The 19,212-nt window shown below is 40.2% G+C and overlaps 1 protein-coding gene across 2 annotated transcripts in view; it reads right to left on the bottom strand.

Moving 5' to 3' along the window:
- LOC147062645 (interleukin-1 receptor accessory protein-like 1) overlaps positions 1–19,212 on the bottom strand; it is an 87,346-nt gene that overhangs the window by 22,817 nt on the left and 45,317 nt on the right. For both annotated transcript variants that reach the window (XM_085922922.1, XM_085922932.1), the window contains 2 exons: positions 17,951–18,104; positions 5,178–5,252 (listed from right to left, as the gene is read on the bottom strand). In XM_085922922.1, the coding sequence (XP_085779048.1) occupies positions 5,178–5,252; positions 17,951–18,104 (229 nt within the window). The remainder of the gene's footprint in view (positions 1–5,177; positions 5,253–17,950; positions 18,105–19,212) is intronic.

Here is a 19,212-nt window from a genome sequence, read left to right as displayed (position 1 = left end):
AAGGGTACCAAAGAAAAATAACAATGCATTTTACTGTGGGATGCCAAACACATCTGATTGTTGGATTTTCAATGAATTTACTCGTAAGCGATAGTAAAACACTGTCATTATATGATACCATTACATGCTGTTCAGATTTGCACTTTGCAATGCAAATCTATTGATGGATAAAGCAAACCTTTTCAAAGCTCCCCAAATGCTGTATTCCTGATATTGCAGGAGTTTAAAGGCTCAGCCTGCAGTACGGCTATACTAGAATATCAGCTGCCAATCACATAGATCAAAATGGACTCCATCTACATCCCCTTTTCAGATTCAGACAAAATCTTGCTCTGAGATAAGTGATTGGCAGCCCTGGTTGACTCCATGACCAGGAGACCGATTTCATGGAAGGGGTGTGAAGATATTACAGGCTCATATCTTTCTCAGAAATAAGGTTTCTGTCACTGGGGGGGTGGAGGGGCTGCTTGGGGGCATCATCACAAGCCTTGTTGTAAAGCAAAAGTGTTTTTCTCTCTTCTGTCACTCCTTCCTGTTTGCAGCTAACGCATCAGAAAGCAAAAATCGACAGATGCCCAAACGAATCTGCACGCATACACACACACCGATGCAAACTCGTGTCTTTTCTCAAGTGACATGCGTGGCTGCACATTTTGGGTGTTCTATTATTAAACATGAATAACCTGAATTCAGGAGAAGCTCTCCTCTCAAGTCACCCAAACACAACGCTGGTATTCATAATGCAGATGGCTGCACAAACTTAGTTTTATCTCTTCAGAGAAAATCAAGCCCAGAGCATGTTGCAACTATAACTCTCAAAAACACCTACAGCTGTCAGCTATGGTGTGTCCTAAATTAATGAGAGCAACACACACACATGTAAGTCAGTTCAGAATGGGAAAAAAATAATGACAGGCACAAAAATTCACCCCAGCTCATCGTAAAACGACAGTTATCTCTCCCACTTTGCATGGTGATGTAGCAGTGACACAATGAATTTTATTTCTGATGCACAAAGTGTGCATGTTCTGATAGTGTGTGACACGCGGGTCAATCTATCAGCAACCAGCTAGTCATCACAACAACAACTCACTGAGCTTTCACGTAGGGGGGTGCATCAAAGACACGGCTGGCTCAGATAAGGCTCTTCTTGGGATACACTTTTGTGCTCAAGTCTGTGTGCGTGTACACGCGTGCATGTGTGGGAAGACTGTACACCAATAGGTCAGGAATCGGCCTACGTTCTCCCTCGGAAGGAGAACAGATTAAAACAGGGTTCTAATGTGGGTGTCATTTGCTAAAGTACAGTGAAGACAATGACTTCATGCTACTCAAATCCTTTTTAAAATTGTTTTATTATTTTTGTATTTTTGTATCTTTTATTTTGTATTATGCATATTAAGTAGTAGTTGTTTTTGTTGCCATAGATTTTCAAATTTTGTTTTCAATAACATTTATTATTATTATTATTATTATTATTATTATTATTATTATTATCATTTTAATAGTATCATTATTATTATTATTATTATTAATTTTTATTTTCACTTTCATTTATGTATTTTGGCAGTATTGGTCCTGCTATGTATCAGGAAATATTATTCAAATGAGCATGCCAGCAGTCATCGGTCAGTCGGCGGGGGGGTCCCTGAACCGGTCGGTTGGCAGCCAATCGCAGAGCACACAGAAACAACCATCCGCACTCGCACTCACACCTAGGGGCAATTTAGAGTGCTCAATTAGCCTACCATGCATGTTTGTGGGATGTGGGGGGAAACCGGAGTTCCTCGAGAAAACCCACGCAGGCACAGGGAGAACATGCAAACTCCACACAGGGAGGGCCGGAGGTGGAATCGAACCCTTTAAAATCCAATCTATCCACAAGTTGAAAAAGATGAATTAATTCTAAAATAATCATTAGTTGCCACAAATGATTTGAAATGTATCTTTGTTTGTGTAACTATGCGTGATAAAATCATGAATATTCACTTTCATTGCAGTTTGTTTTGTATTATTTTTAGCACCTTCCCTGTTTATTATTACGGAACGCTCCCCTTCTTGACAAGACACAATGTGTTTGTCCCCAAATCTTGGCTGCAATTAATGCCCATTGTTAATCAATTTCACAGTGTAAGCGAACAAAGCAGAACAAGGCTATTGTACACCTGAGGTCAAACACAACAGAGGCGAGATAAGAGAAACTCAGCCTTGAGCTGTTTGACAACACAGTTCCGGCACAGCCTGCTTTTTATGGCTTTCATGAAATGCTCAATTGTATTGGAACAATACACTTAACTGCTCTGCTTCTGCTTATTATAACTCTTTGACCTTGGTTAAAAGTTTTATCCAAGGTCAAAGAGGTATAAGCTAAGTCTTTGACCTTGGATACACAAGGTCCCCAGTACACAATGACCAAAGAATAGAGATGATGTGGGGGGCAGGGGCTCTCACCTGACATAACCAACATCTGACATCACTAATGCTCTTTTTATGGATGAATGGTCAAAAGAAAGAAAATCTCAAAGTCCCATAAAAAATTATCCCACAGGAGTGGAAGCTGTAAAAGTGGGTCAATTCTACATGTTCTTGCACTTTCCCATGTTTTTAGTGCAATGGCCATATGGCCCTATACTATCTCGCGTGATTGATTTAAGGCACACATTTTACATAAGAAATAAAATAAATAATGATCATCTTATCTGCATTTACTGAATCAGTGTAAAATTCTGGTATGTTTAATTGGACACAAAGATAAGATAACATGACTTACTCTATTGTATGAACGGTAAGAGGTGGATACACAGGTTGATTGCAGCTTCTGTCATCTAATGGAAGGGGAATTAATTGTTCTGCCTGTCACTATACATCACTGGCACACGTAGATGTCCAACGATATTTGTGATTAACAACTGTCAAACAAATTAAACGAAGTTGGACATTTTTTTGCTTGCTCTCTTTTGTATGTCATGCTACCCTGGTTGAGTATTACTGGTCATAGTGTATAGATGCGGAAAGGTGGGGGAGTGAACCCAAATGCTTGGGAGAAATGAGGAGGGAATAATGGTGGTGTGGGGTGACAGAGATGCTCTGAGCAACAACAGATGGTTGAGACTTTAGCCATTGGTTAGAGACTCAAATAAAATGTAAAAAAAAAAAAGGTGACTGGGTCCCAAGGCCTGAAGTTCACTACAGGAAATAGGACAGTCAAAACTGTTGAGAACAACTACAGTGCTCTCGGTCAACCAAAATGTAAATTTGCAAATTAACAATAAAAAAAAACAATCAGTGACCAATATAACCTTCTCTTTAATAAGAGCCATCCAAGCATCCGACCATCCATCCATCTGACCATCCATCCATCTGTCCATCCGTGCATCCGTCCATCCGTGCATCCGTCCATCCGTGCATCCATCCATCCGTCCGTCCGTCCGTCCGTGCGTGTGTGCGTCCGTCCGTCCGTCCGTCCGTCCATCCATCCATCCATCCATCCATCCATCCATCCATCCATCCATCCAAGCATCTTGTGAGCTTCAAGCAAGAAGAGTATAAGACTAGCAAAACAATGATGGGGAAGCACTTAATTATTTTGGAAAATGAGTGTTACATAAAGTAAGCTTATAAAATCTTCTCACAACAGTAGATTCTAATGAGACCCAATTAAAAAGCAGTACCAAACCATTTGTCTTCATTTTACTTGGTTTTCATTGGTGTATTCATTTAAAAATGTGTCAATATTGCACGGCATTACATTTTTCAAATATATCTTTTAGAAAGAGACAATCACAATTGTTTTTCTACATCTTTTAGTGGGCAGATTTAGTGAATAACCACAAAAATAATTAGTCTCCCTACAAAACCTTCTCAATCCTTCTATTATATTTGACTCCAAAAATGTAAGAATGTGGTCACCAGCAAATGCCAATAAATGTTGTCACCTACTATAAATGGAAAAATGAGTTTGCTCCTGTACAGTCAGCACACTGTCTGTGCAGCAGTTCTGTAAAACACTGATAGGTGCTTCCCTTCACAGAAACCTTTTTCTCCCTCTAACAGGAACACAATTTACACCTCTACATTACAGGCACATTAACCATTTGAGCCAGTTTGCTGTCAGGTACTCACTTCCATCTGCTGTAAAACAAGGCATGAGTAGGTAGGACTCCTTCCGGCTTGTGAATCTTGTGAAAATGATTTTACACATTTTTTTCCTATTAACTATTTTCATTTGACGTTTTGTAGATATCTTGAACCTTCCTCATTTTCCTTTGACCTTGTTCAGTATTGTCCACCGGATCTTTTGTAGATTGCTCTTGATGCTTTACAATAATAAGTTCAAAATTTAGTTTTAGTTTTTACAGCTCTCTCCATACACGACAATATATGTCGATTCAATTTAGTGCTGTGGGTGATGGTCAGTTGCAAGTTGGTCCCATCTGTTGCATACAGCAAGTGTTTTATTACACCACTGTATTGGCCTATCTGGTGCCAATGTGAACGGACTGTGAAAACAAATCGCCCACTTATCCATGTCCCTCTGAGTTTTGCAGAAATCCTCACATAGATCATGCGGAACTTTTATAAAACACTTTATCGGAACAATATGAATTACACACATTTCAAAGAGATTTGTATCTATCATTAATTTGATGCTACAGCAATCTGTGCTAGTTTATTTCAGTGTAACTCCAGAAATGCCCCCCCCTCCCCCAACAAAAAAAACATGACCCATTTTCGCTTTTGCAAAGGCTCAGCTTGCTCCAAATAAGGCTTTGATCTGGAGTTTTCCCAGGAACTCCAGAGAGAAAATGGTGGTCTAAGGCAGTAACGCGAGCTTGCCATGGTTCCTCATAAATAAGAGGCAGTGGGATTAATTGTGGATTGATTACATTGGAGTAAACAGAAGGTACCCTGGTGGTGCATGAGCATGTTAGATCTGTTGAGTGTAAATACAATTTACCCACTCGTTGCTAAACTCACAATTCCCTCAGAACATGTATACAACATACTATAAGTAGAACAATTGATTTTGGAGATGGGATGTTGGAATTCGCTAATCAAAAAATCTGAAATAATGCCATTGGATTGAAAGGGAAAAAAATGCTGTGAGTAAGACACCATATGCACCGGCGACTGACACATGCAAGGGACCAGTGCTAGCATGCAGTGTGTACCTTTACCTTGAGCCATCTCAATGATGCTGGTCTGGCTTTCGGATGGGGAGAGAATTTTGGGTGGTTTGTCTGTCAAAGGAGCTGCAAGAAAGACAAATGGAGAGAGGACTTTTAGTAACTCAAAGACCAAATATTTGAATCAACACAGAAAAGGAAGAATGTATGGTGCAACAGCTGCTGCTTGGATCAACTGTAATTTATTTCACAAGGAAATGCTTAAGAAAAAAACATGTATCAGGCCAACTGCATAGGACATTTTCAAAACTTAGATGAATAAAAGCGACACAGTGGAACACTGCTTTGCATGTCTACCTCACAGTTCAGGGGAGCAGGGTTCGATTCTGGCACCGGCCTTCCTGTGAGGAAGTTATGCATGTTCTCCCAGTGCTTGTTCCAGTTTTTCCCCCCATTTCCAAAAATGAACATTTGTAATTGGGCACTCTAAATTGTCCTTAAGTGTGATTGTGAGTGTGAAGTTAGTGGTCTATGTGTGCCCTGCGATTGGCTGGCGACCAGTTCAGAGTGCGCCTATTGATGGTATAGGCTCCAGCATGGCAGCGGGCCTCATGAGGACAAAGCAGTTCAGAAGATAGATGGATGGAAAATGAAAAAAAGCAAAATCTTCTCTTTGAAAAATGACGAGCTGGCTTAGTAACAGAGGATATGCACTCAGAGGTTCCTAATGCTAATGAATCCCTGCATGCAACAGCAGGTAGGTTTTCCATGATACGCACTTGGAAAAGCAGAGCACCAGGGCCTGTTTTTTTTTAAATGAACGGTGCTGTGATCGATGCTGAAAGAGTAGAAAGCACACATCTGCATTCATGGGTTGCTCGTGTTGGATAAAGACAAGACTACAAATATGGTCCTTAGAAGTGGAAGGAGAAACGGTCCGGTTTCTGAGAGCTCATTAATGACAAATTCCGATCAAATGCAAAATAAATGGAAAGGAGAAAAGCAATAGATGCATTTGCTTGTGCTTGGCATGCTTCAGTGCTGTGTGAATTAACCTCATTACTTTAATTATCCCTTTCCCCGCAAAGTGTGCTGAGATTATTTGCTTCACCGTGACACGGCGAGAAGGAGCTCTGACACCAAACAAGGCTGGATTTAAAGTGAAGCACGGATGTCTGACTGTGTACATGGAGCCACAACCTCCAGTTTGCACGATACAAAATTGATTCAGATACGCTAAAACATAATAATACTCCTGATTATACACTGCTGATGATTCCAATGAGATTCAGCTATGTTGGAGGCATGCAAACACCACACACATTTGGTGACCTGGGGTGTTTCTGCCCGGGAAATTCAAATTCTGCGGTGCGTTATTATGAGGGAGAGTGGGCCGGCTTTTAGCTGAGGGGCACCAAGCACATCAAGTCTGACCTGCTTCACAACACACATGCACACAAACTCAGCGAGCAACCTGATGTTATGATCAGCTGGGGGAGAGCATCTTAAAACATCCCTGTGATCATATGATAATGGATGGGTCGAAGAGGGTTGGGGTGCTGAGAAGTTGATGCAAGAGAGAGGAAAAAAAACACCTTGTTCTATCTCATTAACCCTCCCATCACTTTTCTTCCTGTCTTATGCTCAGTGTGGCGCTCTGTCCGACTCTTGCTGAGGCTCCCTGGGGTGACATGACGGAAGATGAAAACAGAGGAAGGAAAAGGAGGAGGGGGATTGGTCGTTGCAGTGCGCTCTTCACACTTCATTAAAGACCACTTCGGCAGATGAAGAGCAAGTGTATGCATGTGCGTGTGTGTCTGTGTGTGTGTGTGTGTGCAGGAGGAGAATTACGCAGGAAAGTAGATAGCGGCTTTTCGAAGCAAACGTTATTGGAGATGTGTGGTTAACATTTTTCACATAGGAAAATTAAATCCCAGCTCTTCTTCTTGTAGATTGAAAAGTGAGCAAGCCTGTCATTTGAGCCAACAGCTTTTGTTATTCTGTAGTCTGTGGCATTTTTTTTTTTTTTTTATATTCCCCACCCCAGTGTATAAGGGTGGAGCATCTTGCACACACCTGAAACTGGGCTCTTAAGTGGAGAAGAAGAAGCCACACTACTGCTTCCTTGCCACCGTTGCTAGTTTTAGTGAATGTTTTGTTTGCTTTGTCGTGTCCAGATTCCAGTTTGTACTTGTTTATTCTGGTCTATAGAGTAAGTAGTTCCATTGTCCTTGATTCCATGTTTCTTCTTAACTTGAGCATTTAAGATTCCATCTCTCTGGCACTCATCACTGTGTTCCTTTAATTGTGTAGTTGACATGTTCTCACTTTTTTTATTTTTATTTAGAGCCAGTTTTGCTGTGGCTCCATGTCTTCCTTTTTTAGTTTTCGACTGTTTATAACTTTTATGCATCGGCTATTTTTCTTTTTTTAATCATTTTGCTTTGGTATTTTCTGTTTCTTCCCTTTGTTGAATAACATTTGGTAATTGACAAAACTCTGCAGTCTGCTTTAGCGTGCAAGGTTTTGCAACTACTACCTCATTACAACTTCAGAACCACATATTTCACTCTGCCCCCAAGAAAAAGCTGACTTTAGTTGCATCGTAGCAGCTTGCTACCATTATTATGTTGTTGCTGAAAATAAGTTTCCTCAGGAAAAGCAAGCTGCTTCTTTAAAATGAGCACCACTTCCCTGGCCCTAAATTGGCATCATTTTTCAAAAATACAAACAGTAGAAAAAACCCCCAATAAAAAATCAATAGATGTTATATAATGCAAACAAATATGGAACTCTTGCACAAACATCACATAATAAAAACCCAGGTCCATTTCTTTCCCGAGAAAATGCCAAGATTTTTGAGATGATCCAGCACAACAATTGACAGAACAGAACGAAACTGGCATTTATAGGTGACCCCTTGTACAATGCGGAGATAGTGTTAATTAGGGAGATTGTCACTCATCGCACAGCTGATCCCTCAGCAGGGGACCGATTCTTGATGAAATTCATTCTCTCAAAATGAGGATAAGTGGTAGGACAAAGCGTGAGGTATTTTGAGGCAAGTGGCTGAAAATATAAGGATGCTGAGGATGAGTCACAGAAGAAAGGTGGCGCTAGTGGAAGAAGAAAAAGATTTTACAGTTTGCTAAACAAAAGTGGAGTGACAGTAAGTTGAGAAGCAAAAGAGAAATCATTCTACAAGATCCTAAATAAATTACAATTAGTATGAAATTCCATGTGTATTATTTTTTCAAACTATTAACCATGTTGGTGGCATGTAGTGGACAAACACAGAAAACTAAATCTACACTTCATTTCCAGCAAAAGATGAAAATTGCAGTCCCAAAGAAAAAAAGAATAACAACCTGTGATGTCGTACTTAGTCTTGTTATGATAACTGTGTGCTGTGACACACACGTGGGATCTAAGAAGCCCAAAGCAGTCAGAATCCAATTATATATTTCTGATTTCATGTGATGATATGCAGGGCTGTACCAACCAGCATCATGTCATCCAATTGCCAATTTGTTTTATCTTGGTATCTTTTGAGGCTTTAAAAAAAATCAATTTACAAATGCATCAAAATAACAAAACAACAACAGAGGTGAAACACTGCCCTCATTCTGCTTGCTGGAACTCTTTAAGAGGGGAAGTCGCCATTAGGCATATTTGGCAAACTCAGCATGTGTTGTGATTTGTTTTGATTGTGTTCATTCGTTTGTGTTTCATTCATTCTATAATGAGGACAGTAAAGAGAACAGGGTGCACTGGAAAAAGTTTGTGCAGTTGCTGTATTGAGGCGATCATCTCTGTGGATTTTTAAAAAATGCAGATTCTCTCCTGGCAGTTCTCTCATTCCGCCTACTCTCTGCATGGTAAATTATTTCTCTGCTCCAACTGTGAAAACTTGTCTTTTAAGTCCATTATTTCCATATTTTCCACATGCAAAACTATGTGTGATACAATCTTTTAATTAAGATTTTACAAGTTGCTTCCTCCAGCTCCAAAGATGATCTCGTTTATGTTAGCTTCCCAAGGACAACTTCTATCTCTGCTTGGCTTGGTAGATCACACATTTCGCAGACTACTTTCGATTTAGCCTGCGCTGCGGGGTAAAAACAGTACACAGAGCATCTCTTAAGTCCTCCAACGGGCACACTTTGGTCAGATAGGCTCTGCCGTAAAGTTGTAAACTTGTATTTAATTACTTGTGTGAGTACAAGCTCCCACAAGTTGGACTACTATTTCTATGAAAAAAAAAAATCTTGGCCATAACTGGAAGTAACAACAACGAGGACTTCCAAAGAAATGTTCCTGAGCTTTGACTCTGAGGGCATTTGCCTTTCATAGAGCAAACATCAATTGTGCATTGAGGATTTCACACCCAAGATGCGTTCCTCTTCCAAGCTGGCTTCGCCACACTTTTGGGGGGAAAATTGATTAAATTAGTTGAATCACAACCACAAACATGAGTCAAGATGAAATCACGAGCAAACTATTACATTCTATTGACTTATGCCATTTAAATATCATTGCATAGATAGGAGTGAGACATGTTGCTGACTTGGCATTCGTTGCAGTTGGGTTATCCTGGAAGGAGGATGCTTCTGTCTGGAATACATTTTTAAGGTTTCTCCTGAAGAAATACGATTCCCATCTAGGATCTGAACGAATGATCATTTATGGATCAAAATTACGATTCCAGTCAATGGGATCACATGATCATCAAAATCTCAGAGCATTTGTCAAACTTGCCTTTCTGTCACAGTCCACGAAAAATGGAGTGCCAGAGCACACACGGGGCACTCTAACTGGGGACATGATGCGTTAGCACTGGCTGCGTTGGGAAGTTAATGGGAGTGGATTGCACTCTGCTTATCTGAACACACCCACTCACAAAGTAGTGCATGCGTGTCAGAATGAATTTTCAAACGCGTCTTATGTGTCTAGTCTACTCTTTGTAAATGGTAATGTACGTAGTCCATTCATCCATTTTCTGTACCACTTATCCTCACGAGGATCGCGAATGTGCTGGAGCATATCACAGCCGACATCAGGCGAACGGCAGACTACCCCTGAGCTGATGGCCAACCAATCGAAGGGCACACATAGATGAACAACCAGTCGCACTCACACTTAAACCTACGGGCAATTTGGATGTTCAATAAAGCCTGTCATGCATATCTTTGGACTGTGGAAGGAGACCAGAGTACCTGGAGGAAACCCGCGCTGGCAGGGGGAGAATAGCAAACTCCGCACAGGAGCCATAATCCAACCCGCATGTGGAAAAGTATGGCAGTGATAACACAGGCACATATTAGTACTCATCGGAGGAGCTAGCCAATGACTACTGTGTGTAGAAAGAAAATGAACTTTCCACATTAGAATAAAAAAAATAAGTGCTGATCCGATTCTAAAGTCTCTGTGGTGGAGAGAAAAAGATCTTGCAGGGGCGCCCTCCACACTGCAATCAATTTCAGTGTAAGCCAGCTGTATGGCCATTTAAAAAAAAAAAACAGTATTGCCGGCAAGCAGTACAATCAATTACCATGACATCAATAAGCCATGGGGCAGCACTACTGACCTAAGAGCCCGTAAGCAATCACCCTGACTGAGGGTGGTATGCAGACTTGTGTGCGCATGCAACAAAGACAGCCACATCCTTGTCTACCAATTATTTTCCATTTCCAATTTCGCGGACCACCTGCAATACCGCCACAGACCACTAGAGGCCAAAGACCACCGGTTGAACCTGCTTTAAAGGCAAAATGGCTTGTCACTGGTATTACTTTTGCACCCTTGACACTTGATTTTTATAGCTTAGATACAATGCAACATCTTGTGACTTATACAGTATTGTATATCTATACATATACATATATAGCTACCTACCTTCCCTCCCTCCCTCCCTCCCTCCCTCCCTCCCTCCCTCCCTCCCTCCCTCCCTCCATCCATCCATCCATCCATCCATCCATCCATCCATCCATCCATCCATCCATCCATCCATCCGTCGACTCACTCATTACTGCTTTAGTGTGGAATTACATTAACACAAATTTAGCACCAATTCCCTCAACTTGAATACTACAGCCCTAAGTGAGTGCTAATTAGCCAAGCAAAGGCATTAATTATGCTACACTTCATCTTAATTACATGACCCAGATGTAGAACGTGCAAGAGAAGCGTTTGTAAGCACAGTATGCTAATTGATTGATATCTGGCAAGTTTGAATGTGTGACAGAGGCTTGCTGCAAAGGTACATAAATGTTGGATTGGGGCTTCACAGTCGGCAGGACTGACCGCTAACATTGTGGATGATTGCTTTGTTGAGTCCAACAACGGTACACATAGAATGAATCACATGTCTTTTAATCACATTAATGTTTCTAGCTCCTCTATGATGATTCCACCGTGACCCAGAATTTATCACGCTGCCAGAAAATAGCATCTCATCCATCCGTTTTCTAAACCTGATCTTTTTTTTTGGCTCATGCTTGATTCTGAGTCTATCCCAGCCGACTTTGGGTGACAGGCAGGCACACAGTGGGTGCCAGCCAACCCGTTGGCACATAATCGTCTAACAAGCATACACACTCACATTCATGACAAAGGAAAACTAAGAACCTTTAATGACCACAACAGACATGCTTTTGGAGAAAACTCATGCAAACACAATGAAAACAGGGAGACTGCAGTGCAAATTCAAAGACCACCCTCAGAAGAGTGAGGTGGATGTGCTAATCAGCCGTCCACTGTGCCACCCAAGGAATCATCTTTGAGTCTCTACTTGTGCATGAGCCATCAAGTGTTTGCATGGTTGGGTATAAAACCATCTCGGTATCATCCACGCCTCGGTAGTGAGTCGGAGTTGGTATGGTAGCTTTTGTGGACACCTTTATATCGATTTGTAGGTCCGTGATTTTTTTTTTAGCACAGCATTTGGTTAATTCAATTTGCATAGCTTGTATGGCAATTATTTGGGTCGCTTGCTGCTGTCAATCACAACCAGAAAACGCCCAACCCTCTCCTTCAAATGTCCTACAGACAACGCCCCCTTTGAGTGCGTTTTGAGGGTTTAGAAGACAGGGGGTTACCAGATAGGTCATGAACCATGCAGGATTTCAAATCAAACAATTAATTAGTGTCATTCCTTGATTATTTTAGTTTAAGTGAATACATTTTGCAGGCTTTCTGATTTGTTTTGGTTTTATTTTATTCTGGGCAAAGCAAAACGCTCCAATAACTATTTTATTTTGTAAAATGCTTTTGAATGTTTAATTTTAATGTTAGATGGTTGTGTATTGTTTTTGCATTCCATGAAACATCTACTCTGTATACATACACATACGGACAAAATACATCTTGGGAAAATTAACGTGAAAAAAAGCTTTTGAATTGTAGTTGGAGTATTGTTTGAAAAAAAAAAACGTCAAGAAGCAGCTACAAAGCATAGAAAGCTTAAGGAGGTGATCTGCAGCTACTCAGACTGGAGCATGTAAACAGAATGTTTGGATGACAAAATGTCTTTGAGCTTGAGGATTGCGGTCACATACTGAGTTTGTTGAGTCTCCTCTTAAAGGTGTGGATGCCATTTTGTGTAATGTCTTCAACAACTGCAGGGGGCAAGGCTGTTACCTATCATAATTGCAGAGTGGAGAAAGCTCCTGTCGAGGCATTTGGTGTTCAACTTGGGAATCTCCAAGGCGTGGCTTGTTCGTGTCCTCCGGGTAAAATGTGTGTGGGGGTAGCAAAGCTTTGATATCCACTGGGCAGCTGGGGGTGTGTACCTTAAGTCCACTTTATGGGATACGACCAGGACCACTCTTAAAAATAAATCAAGAGCCGAACAACATCTTGTCTAGCCACACAGCTTTTGGGAGAATGTTCAATGGATAGACAAGAAAAAACTGGGACTTTTCAGCAAGGCACATCAGCTCTACCAAGACTACCAAGACGGGAACACTGTCCCTACTGTGAAACATGGAGGAGACTCTTCTGGGGCTGCTTTGCTCCATCAGAGTGTCTTAAATCTATGGAGGGGAAAATAAAATGTCAATACTATCAAGGTATTCCAGAGAGAAATGTGCTGCCCAGTGTCAGAAATCCTGGTGTGTGATGATTGTGATGTGTCAAGTGATGTCATCTTTTATTGACGTCTCCATGAAATTCTACACCAAATACCTCATTACCTCAAAACATTTGTCGGTCCTCACTCTGTTGTTCTCCTCAACTCCTCGAATCTCTAATAGCTTAACATGAGTCAACTCTAAACCAACGGGGACCGAATAGGTTGCAATATTTCAAGCTTATGGTTTACCAAACAGCATTAGTGTCCATAATTCGACCCCCACCCACCCAACCACCACATCAAACAAGGGGACACCGACCCAAATCATCTGACCTTGTGCTACACTGGTAAAGCCAAACTATTTGTTGGAACTTTTCCTTGTCAGCAGGTTCATATGGTTTGGATCTGCCAGGAATAGCTATGGTAACAGAAAGTACTTTACCCTTGATTTCTTATGATAAGCTCATACCCTTACAACTTCCCAACAAGTTATACAAAAGTTATAAATCCAGAGGGAAATTGCATCCTGCATTTAAACAAAAATTGTGGAACCAAGGATGTGCACATGCTGCATGATGCTTTTTTACTCTCTTGCTTCACCCTTTTCTTGAAGCAACCGTACCACTGGTATGATGCTTATTTTTGGTGGCATCAAATGGAAACCTGCCTGAATTGCTCAGAGTGGGACTGAGTCTCATGTTCGCTTTATTTAGCGCCTTTTCTGAGCCCTCGAGAAAAAATGTGCTGAGAACATTCTTATCTCCTGCATGCTGGAGTGCCAACAAGATTTGGCTTGATAGCAGTATGCAAATCTACAATTTCATACACATACTTTATGTATTGGGTGTATGATAAATGATCACTGTATCATAATACATCACTGTGAATGATAATAGATTTCCCACTTTATTTATGTATATATTATAAGGGAGCCACACTTAGGAATGGCTAATATCGATTGACGATATGCACAAAATAATGTTAGAACTTTTAAAGTCGAATACAGCAGTTAGGAATAGCCACACAAGTCCAAGGTCCAAAAGAGCAAAATAACACCCTCACAACAGAGGAGATGACAACCAAGATTTTGATCAAAGTTGCTATGGAGCAGCCAGGTGGTTTCCAAAGAAACGAGATGCTTGAATGACAACCTTAATTAAGGCAGCAAGCTCGCACTGAGATGGCGCCCCTCTAAGGGTGTGAAAATATGGACGTCAACACTTACACAGGCAAAATTGTAGCAAATCTTCATATGAAAGAAAGAAAGAACTACAATGGTCAGTAAAATAACATCAAACGGACACAAGTGATCCATAAAAATTACACGAGATAAATAACTACAATTTACATTGTTTATTAATGCAGTCAAACAAAATTCATTTTAAAACAAATTAACATGTTGACACTGGGCAGCCTATTTCACTCCCAAATGCCTTGGTCGTCTTGAGATTTCAAGATATTTTGGGCCAGACGCAACAGGAGGACATTCTCCCAGAGGCTTTGCAGATTGTAAATGTGCATTCAAATAATTTTTACCAAAAACGCATTTGAAAGGCCAACAGTAGTGGAATTCACGGAAAAAAGATTTATTTACTTTTATTTTTTACTCTTCCCACTAATAGTAAACAAAAATAAATAAATAAATAAAACCTGCTGATTGCACTGTGGAGTTTAAATTCCTGTAAATGATCACTTCATGAATCATCTCACTAGGTCATCTCCTTTCTAGGCATGTTAATTATCTTGTCAATTAAGATGAAATTCTGTTCCAACCTCCCTCATATGCTAATGAATCAACGGGAACATGGGAGAAACCAAATAGGGCTGACAAGTGAAGTATAAACCAGGCTATGAGTAGACTTTTAATACCATTAAAGGATTTAACCTAAGGAATTAAAAGAATCCACTTTGACATATAAATGCAGCATCAATTTCAGGAGCTGCGTAAAAAGATGATAATTCTCCACTTACAAAGAATGCTTTTTTTCCAAAGTCTTTGTGTAACAAGTGATATCAGACATTTAAATAGCTGATTTCAAAGTGAATTCATAATGGATCCACTATGCTCCACAGTGACAAATCACTCTACACTGTGGTCAATTGACACTAAAAGGGTTTAAAGGCATTGTTTTGGTCTTCCAAACTATAATTAGCACTAAAGATTCAAAGCGATTAATTTATATATTTTACAGACAAAAAAAAAAGAAAGCGTTCATTCTACTCAAAATTACATAGACAGAAGACAAAGATGCTGGTTCATGTATAAGCCATTTGAACTATTAAAAGTATGTATTTCTTTTCTTTCCTTGCTATGGTTAGGCAGGACCATAGCTTCTAGTTAGCAACATTTTATATATATGTCCAATTGTTTACAATATTCTTCGTGCAGTTTGTCAGATCTCAACTTCAAGGCAGATGAAGAGCCTCAGGGTGACGGTGCATCAGTTAGTGCAAAGGAAAACGCAGCTGCATTTTATGCAAAGCACAATGTATTTCCACGATTCTTGTCACCATCCCACTTTGTGGCTATTTACGGTATATGCTCATCTAGAAAAGTATGGCTGACGGGGTGCTACCTCAACTTATAAAAAAAAAGCTGGTCAAAGGCTCATTAAATGCAGTGACACACTAAAGTTGATGATCCTTGTATATCAAGTTCATCACCTCCACTTTATCCTGCTCCAAAGTATCAAACTCTGCTCTTTTCTTAAAAGAATATAATTTTGAATTTCCTTTAAAAACAACCACAACAAAAAACACTTTCCATCAGTCGGTGAGGAGTTTCCCTGGTGTTATATTGGCCTTCATTATATTTTTGGGGAATATGACCTTTTGTCCAATTGAGCTGTTTTGAGATGGCCTGCCAGCTGTTGATGAAGGAAAGTGAGAGGGATTTGTTGGTGATTTGAATTATCAGTGGGAGGTTGATGAAAACACTGCTTAAAATGGTATATGTGCTTATTCTGGATGACTGAAAGGTCACGTCTGAGCAAAAACAATCTAGCAATCTTAGAAGTTCAATTTAAAAACTTTATCTATTCAATACTTCCTCTATTCTCAAGTTTTCTTCTCTGGCCCAAATGGAAATGTATGGTTCAATGTGGAATGGCAGTGCATGAGAAAAAGTGTTTTTTCACCCAAATCAGAGCTCCAACAGTTTCATGTAATGTGTTATTAAGCAGGCACTGTTCTACACAATAGAAAACAAAACAAAACAAAAACAATTTAATTGTACTGCTGAAACCGTCAAAACATAAAAGTGGACTGAGCGTGGGACTGCTTTTGTAGCTACCAGGAAATATGGGTACACATGCAAAATACACGTTAGTGCGAGAATAGGCCTCTTTGGCATACGTGATTAGCTAAGTAGCTTGAGCTATGGCGTTATTTTGCTGTGACCCTTGTCTTGCTTTCACTGGCTTCCCTTCTCTATGACACTCTTTTGCACATACATACGAGTGGATTTCAGACTGCAAGGCCACACATTATCACACAGGCTAGGCAGAGTTGCCCCCTTGTAGGTGGGCAGCCAAGAGTATAAGGGTAGGAATCCTAGAGGTGGGAGTTAAGACTTTCTTTCGCATTCTCGCAAAGCAGGCTCCACAGCTGTGTTTCAATCTTTCTGGCATACATTAAATAGTTAATCTGAGAAGGCGGCCTCCTGGTAATTACTATGAGCATAGCGAGCATCAAAGAGAAAGAACTAGGACAAAATACAACATTAGGTTGACTGAAGGCTCTAAACTTTTACATGCGTGTGAACATAGGCGGAGAGGGCACTGGGGATGGGGGGGAAATGTCTCCCACAGTTTCATTAGGACCACAGTCTGTCCCACCTCATGTAAGGCGACAAAGAAAAAATCCAGTAAAACAGGGGACTAATGTTCCTCTTCTATCATGTTGTGCTGCAACCGCTGATGTGTTTAAGTTCCACCAAAAATTTGTATCTTGGTCACAATATTGACGAAAAAAGTCAGACAGAAGGTTGCATAAAATTGAGGGGCATAAAATCAAGGCTTCACTGTAGTAATACATTTTTTTTGCCTTCAGTCATTTTTTGAACTTCCTGTTATGATTGCATTTTACAAAAAGAACACCGTATCAATCCAGCTGTCTTACACCCTGCTTCTGAGTGTCTCAACAGCAGATACAATATAGACATTAAGGGTGGAATTAATGGGTGATTTAAGACTTTGCTTTGCCATTACTGCAGTCATGCCTTTGTCACTTTACAAGGATATAAAGTTCTATCTGATAGCAGCTAACAGCCAGCACTTACATCAACCTGTGCCAGAAAATTGACGGTAGCCACTGGACCATCTGAAATCTCCTTACCCTTTTGTTCGGCCCATGTCAGGGCAATTTCACCCGGATGCTTGTATGCAAATTAAAACCCCCTGCATTTTTTCACCACAAATAGAAGTTATAAATTGGATTTGTTCTTGTACTGTTAACTTCAAATGATTTGTTATGCTAAAAGCTTGGTGAAACAAACAAGCAAGAAAACAAACAAACAAACAAACAAACAAACAAACAAACAAACAAACAAACAAACAAACAAACAAACAAACAAACAAACAAAATTCTGACACCATTAAAGTGGATAAAACGTTTCCCTTTTTGTGCATCTTGGCTGTTATCCCTCAAGTCGATTACAAGTAATAATTCTTCCAGATTAACATTTAGACAAGTTGCTTTTAAGAGGTACCACCCACCTGAATAAATATAACACTTAATTTGAACTTCTCCTTACCCGTGACAGACAGTTCGGTAGTCCTCCGCACTACAAAGTTTCCAAACTGTAATTCACAAGTGTAATTCCCAAAGTCATCCTCTTGTACTTCCTTGATGGACAGGGTGTCCCTCCTCCTCTCGATTGTTTGTCTCCATTGTTTAGGCACGCACTCCTATATTGAAAGCAGACAGAAGACATTTTGAGGATGATGACTAGCTTTTGAATTTAATTTAATCCCATTTGATTGTAATGTTACAAATATACCTCTCGAACAATCAATTAATTTAATGTACTTTTAGCAAAACTTTTTATACTTTTAGCACCCTACAATTTGGGGCCACCGGAACACCAGAAGCAAAAGAAAATGTGGGGCACTGTGGACTTTGGCTTTGGACTTCAGACATAAAAAGAACAGCCAATAACTGGAGGCTTGAACACCCTCAGCCATTATCCTCTACTTTAATCACATTCACTGGGAAGCCGAACAAGTGATGTGGCTGCCTAGTGTGGCTCATTTGTTGGACACGGTATAGGAAAAGGTGTGGGGACATCTGGGCAATCCATCAACAACACAGTTGTTGCAGAGAGAGCAATGTGGCATCGTGTTCAAAGTGCCGTTCCAGGTTGTGACAATTGTCAGGTTAGTTTGTGAGCGTTTGTGTCTCTAGACGTTAAAAGAGCTGTTACTGGTTAGCTTGGATGAAAAACAAAAATAAAGTGTGAGATCTCATCTAATCGTTGGTAATTGACTATGCATAAGTGGCATTATGCAAGCTGCGAGCATGACACAAGCAAAGAGCGAGAAAAAAAGAGGCTGAGTCGTGATTGAAATCATTTTAACTGAAGTACAAAGCAGAAAGAAAGGTTTTATTTCTTAGTGTTAGTCGTGTCGTAACGGTGTAAATTAATATACAAAAGAACTTTTCTCATTGCTTTGCACTCTGAGCTCAAGCAGTACATTGGATCCACAAATCATTCACAAGGTATTCAAAAACTTGAATACTCTTGTTTTTAGACCCTCGTTTGGGTTTCACCACGTTGCCATCCACAATAGCTGTGCCTCTTGTCGTCATGGTAGCTGAGTCCTTCTTCGCATCACACCACTCATGAGAGGGCGGGGTGAGCAAAGGCTCATTTTGAAAAATGAGTCATTTTGACCTTGTGTTAAATTTGTTGAAAATCTTTATCCTTGGGGAATTTTGACAAAAAAAACGTTAAGGGACATGTTATTAAGAGCTCTGAGCTTTTTTCAACTGTGATAATGCTGAATACAGTATCTT

The sequence above is a fragment of the Syngnathus leptorhynchus genome, chromosome 1 (genome assembly GCF_054491065.1).
Source record: "Syngnathus leptorhynchus isolate UIUO chromosome 1, UIUO_Slep, whole genome shotgun sequence".
In the NCBI taxonomy this organism is placed as follows: Eukaryota; Metazoa; Chordata; class Actinopteri; order Syngnathiformes; family Syngnathidae; genus Syngnathus; species Syngnathus leptorhynchus.
Note: the sequence above shows the minus strand (reverse complement) of the source record. Positions and strands in the feature narration are given on the sequence as shown.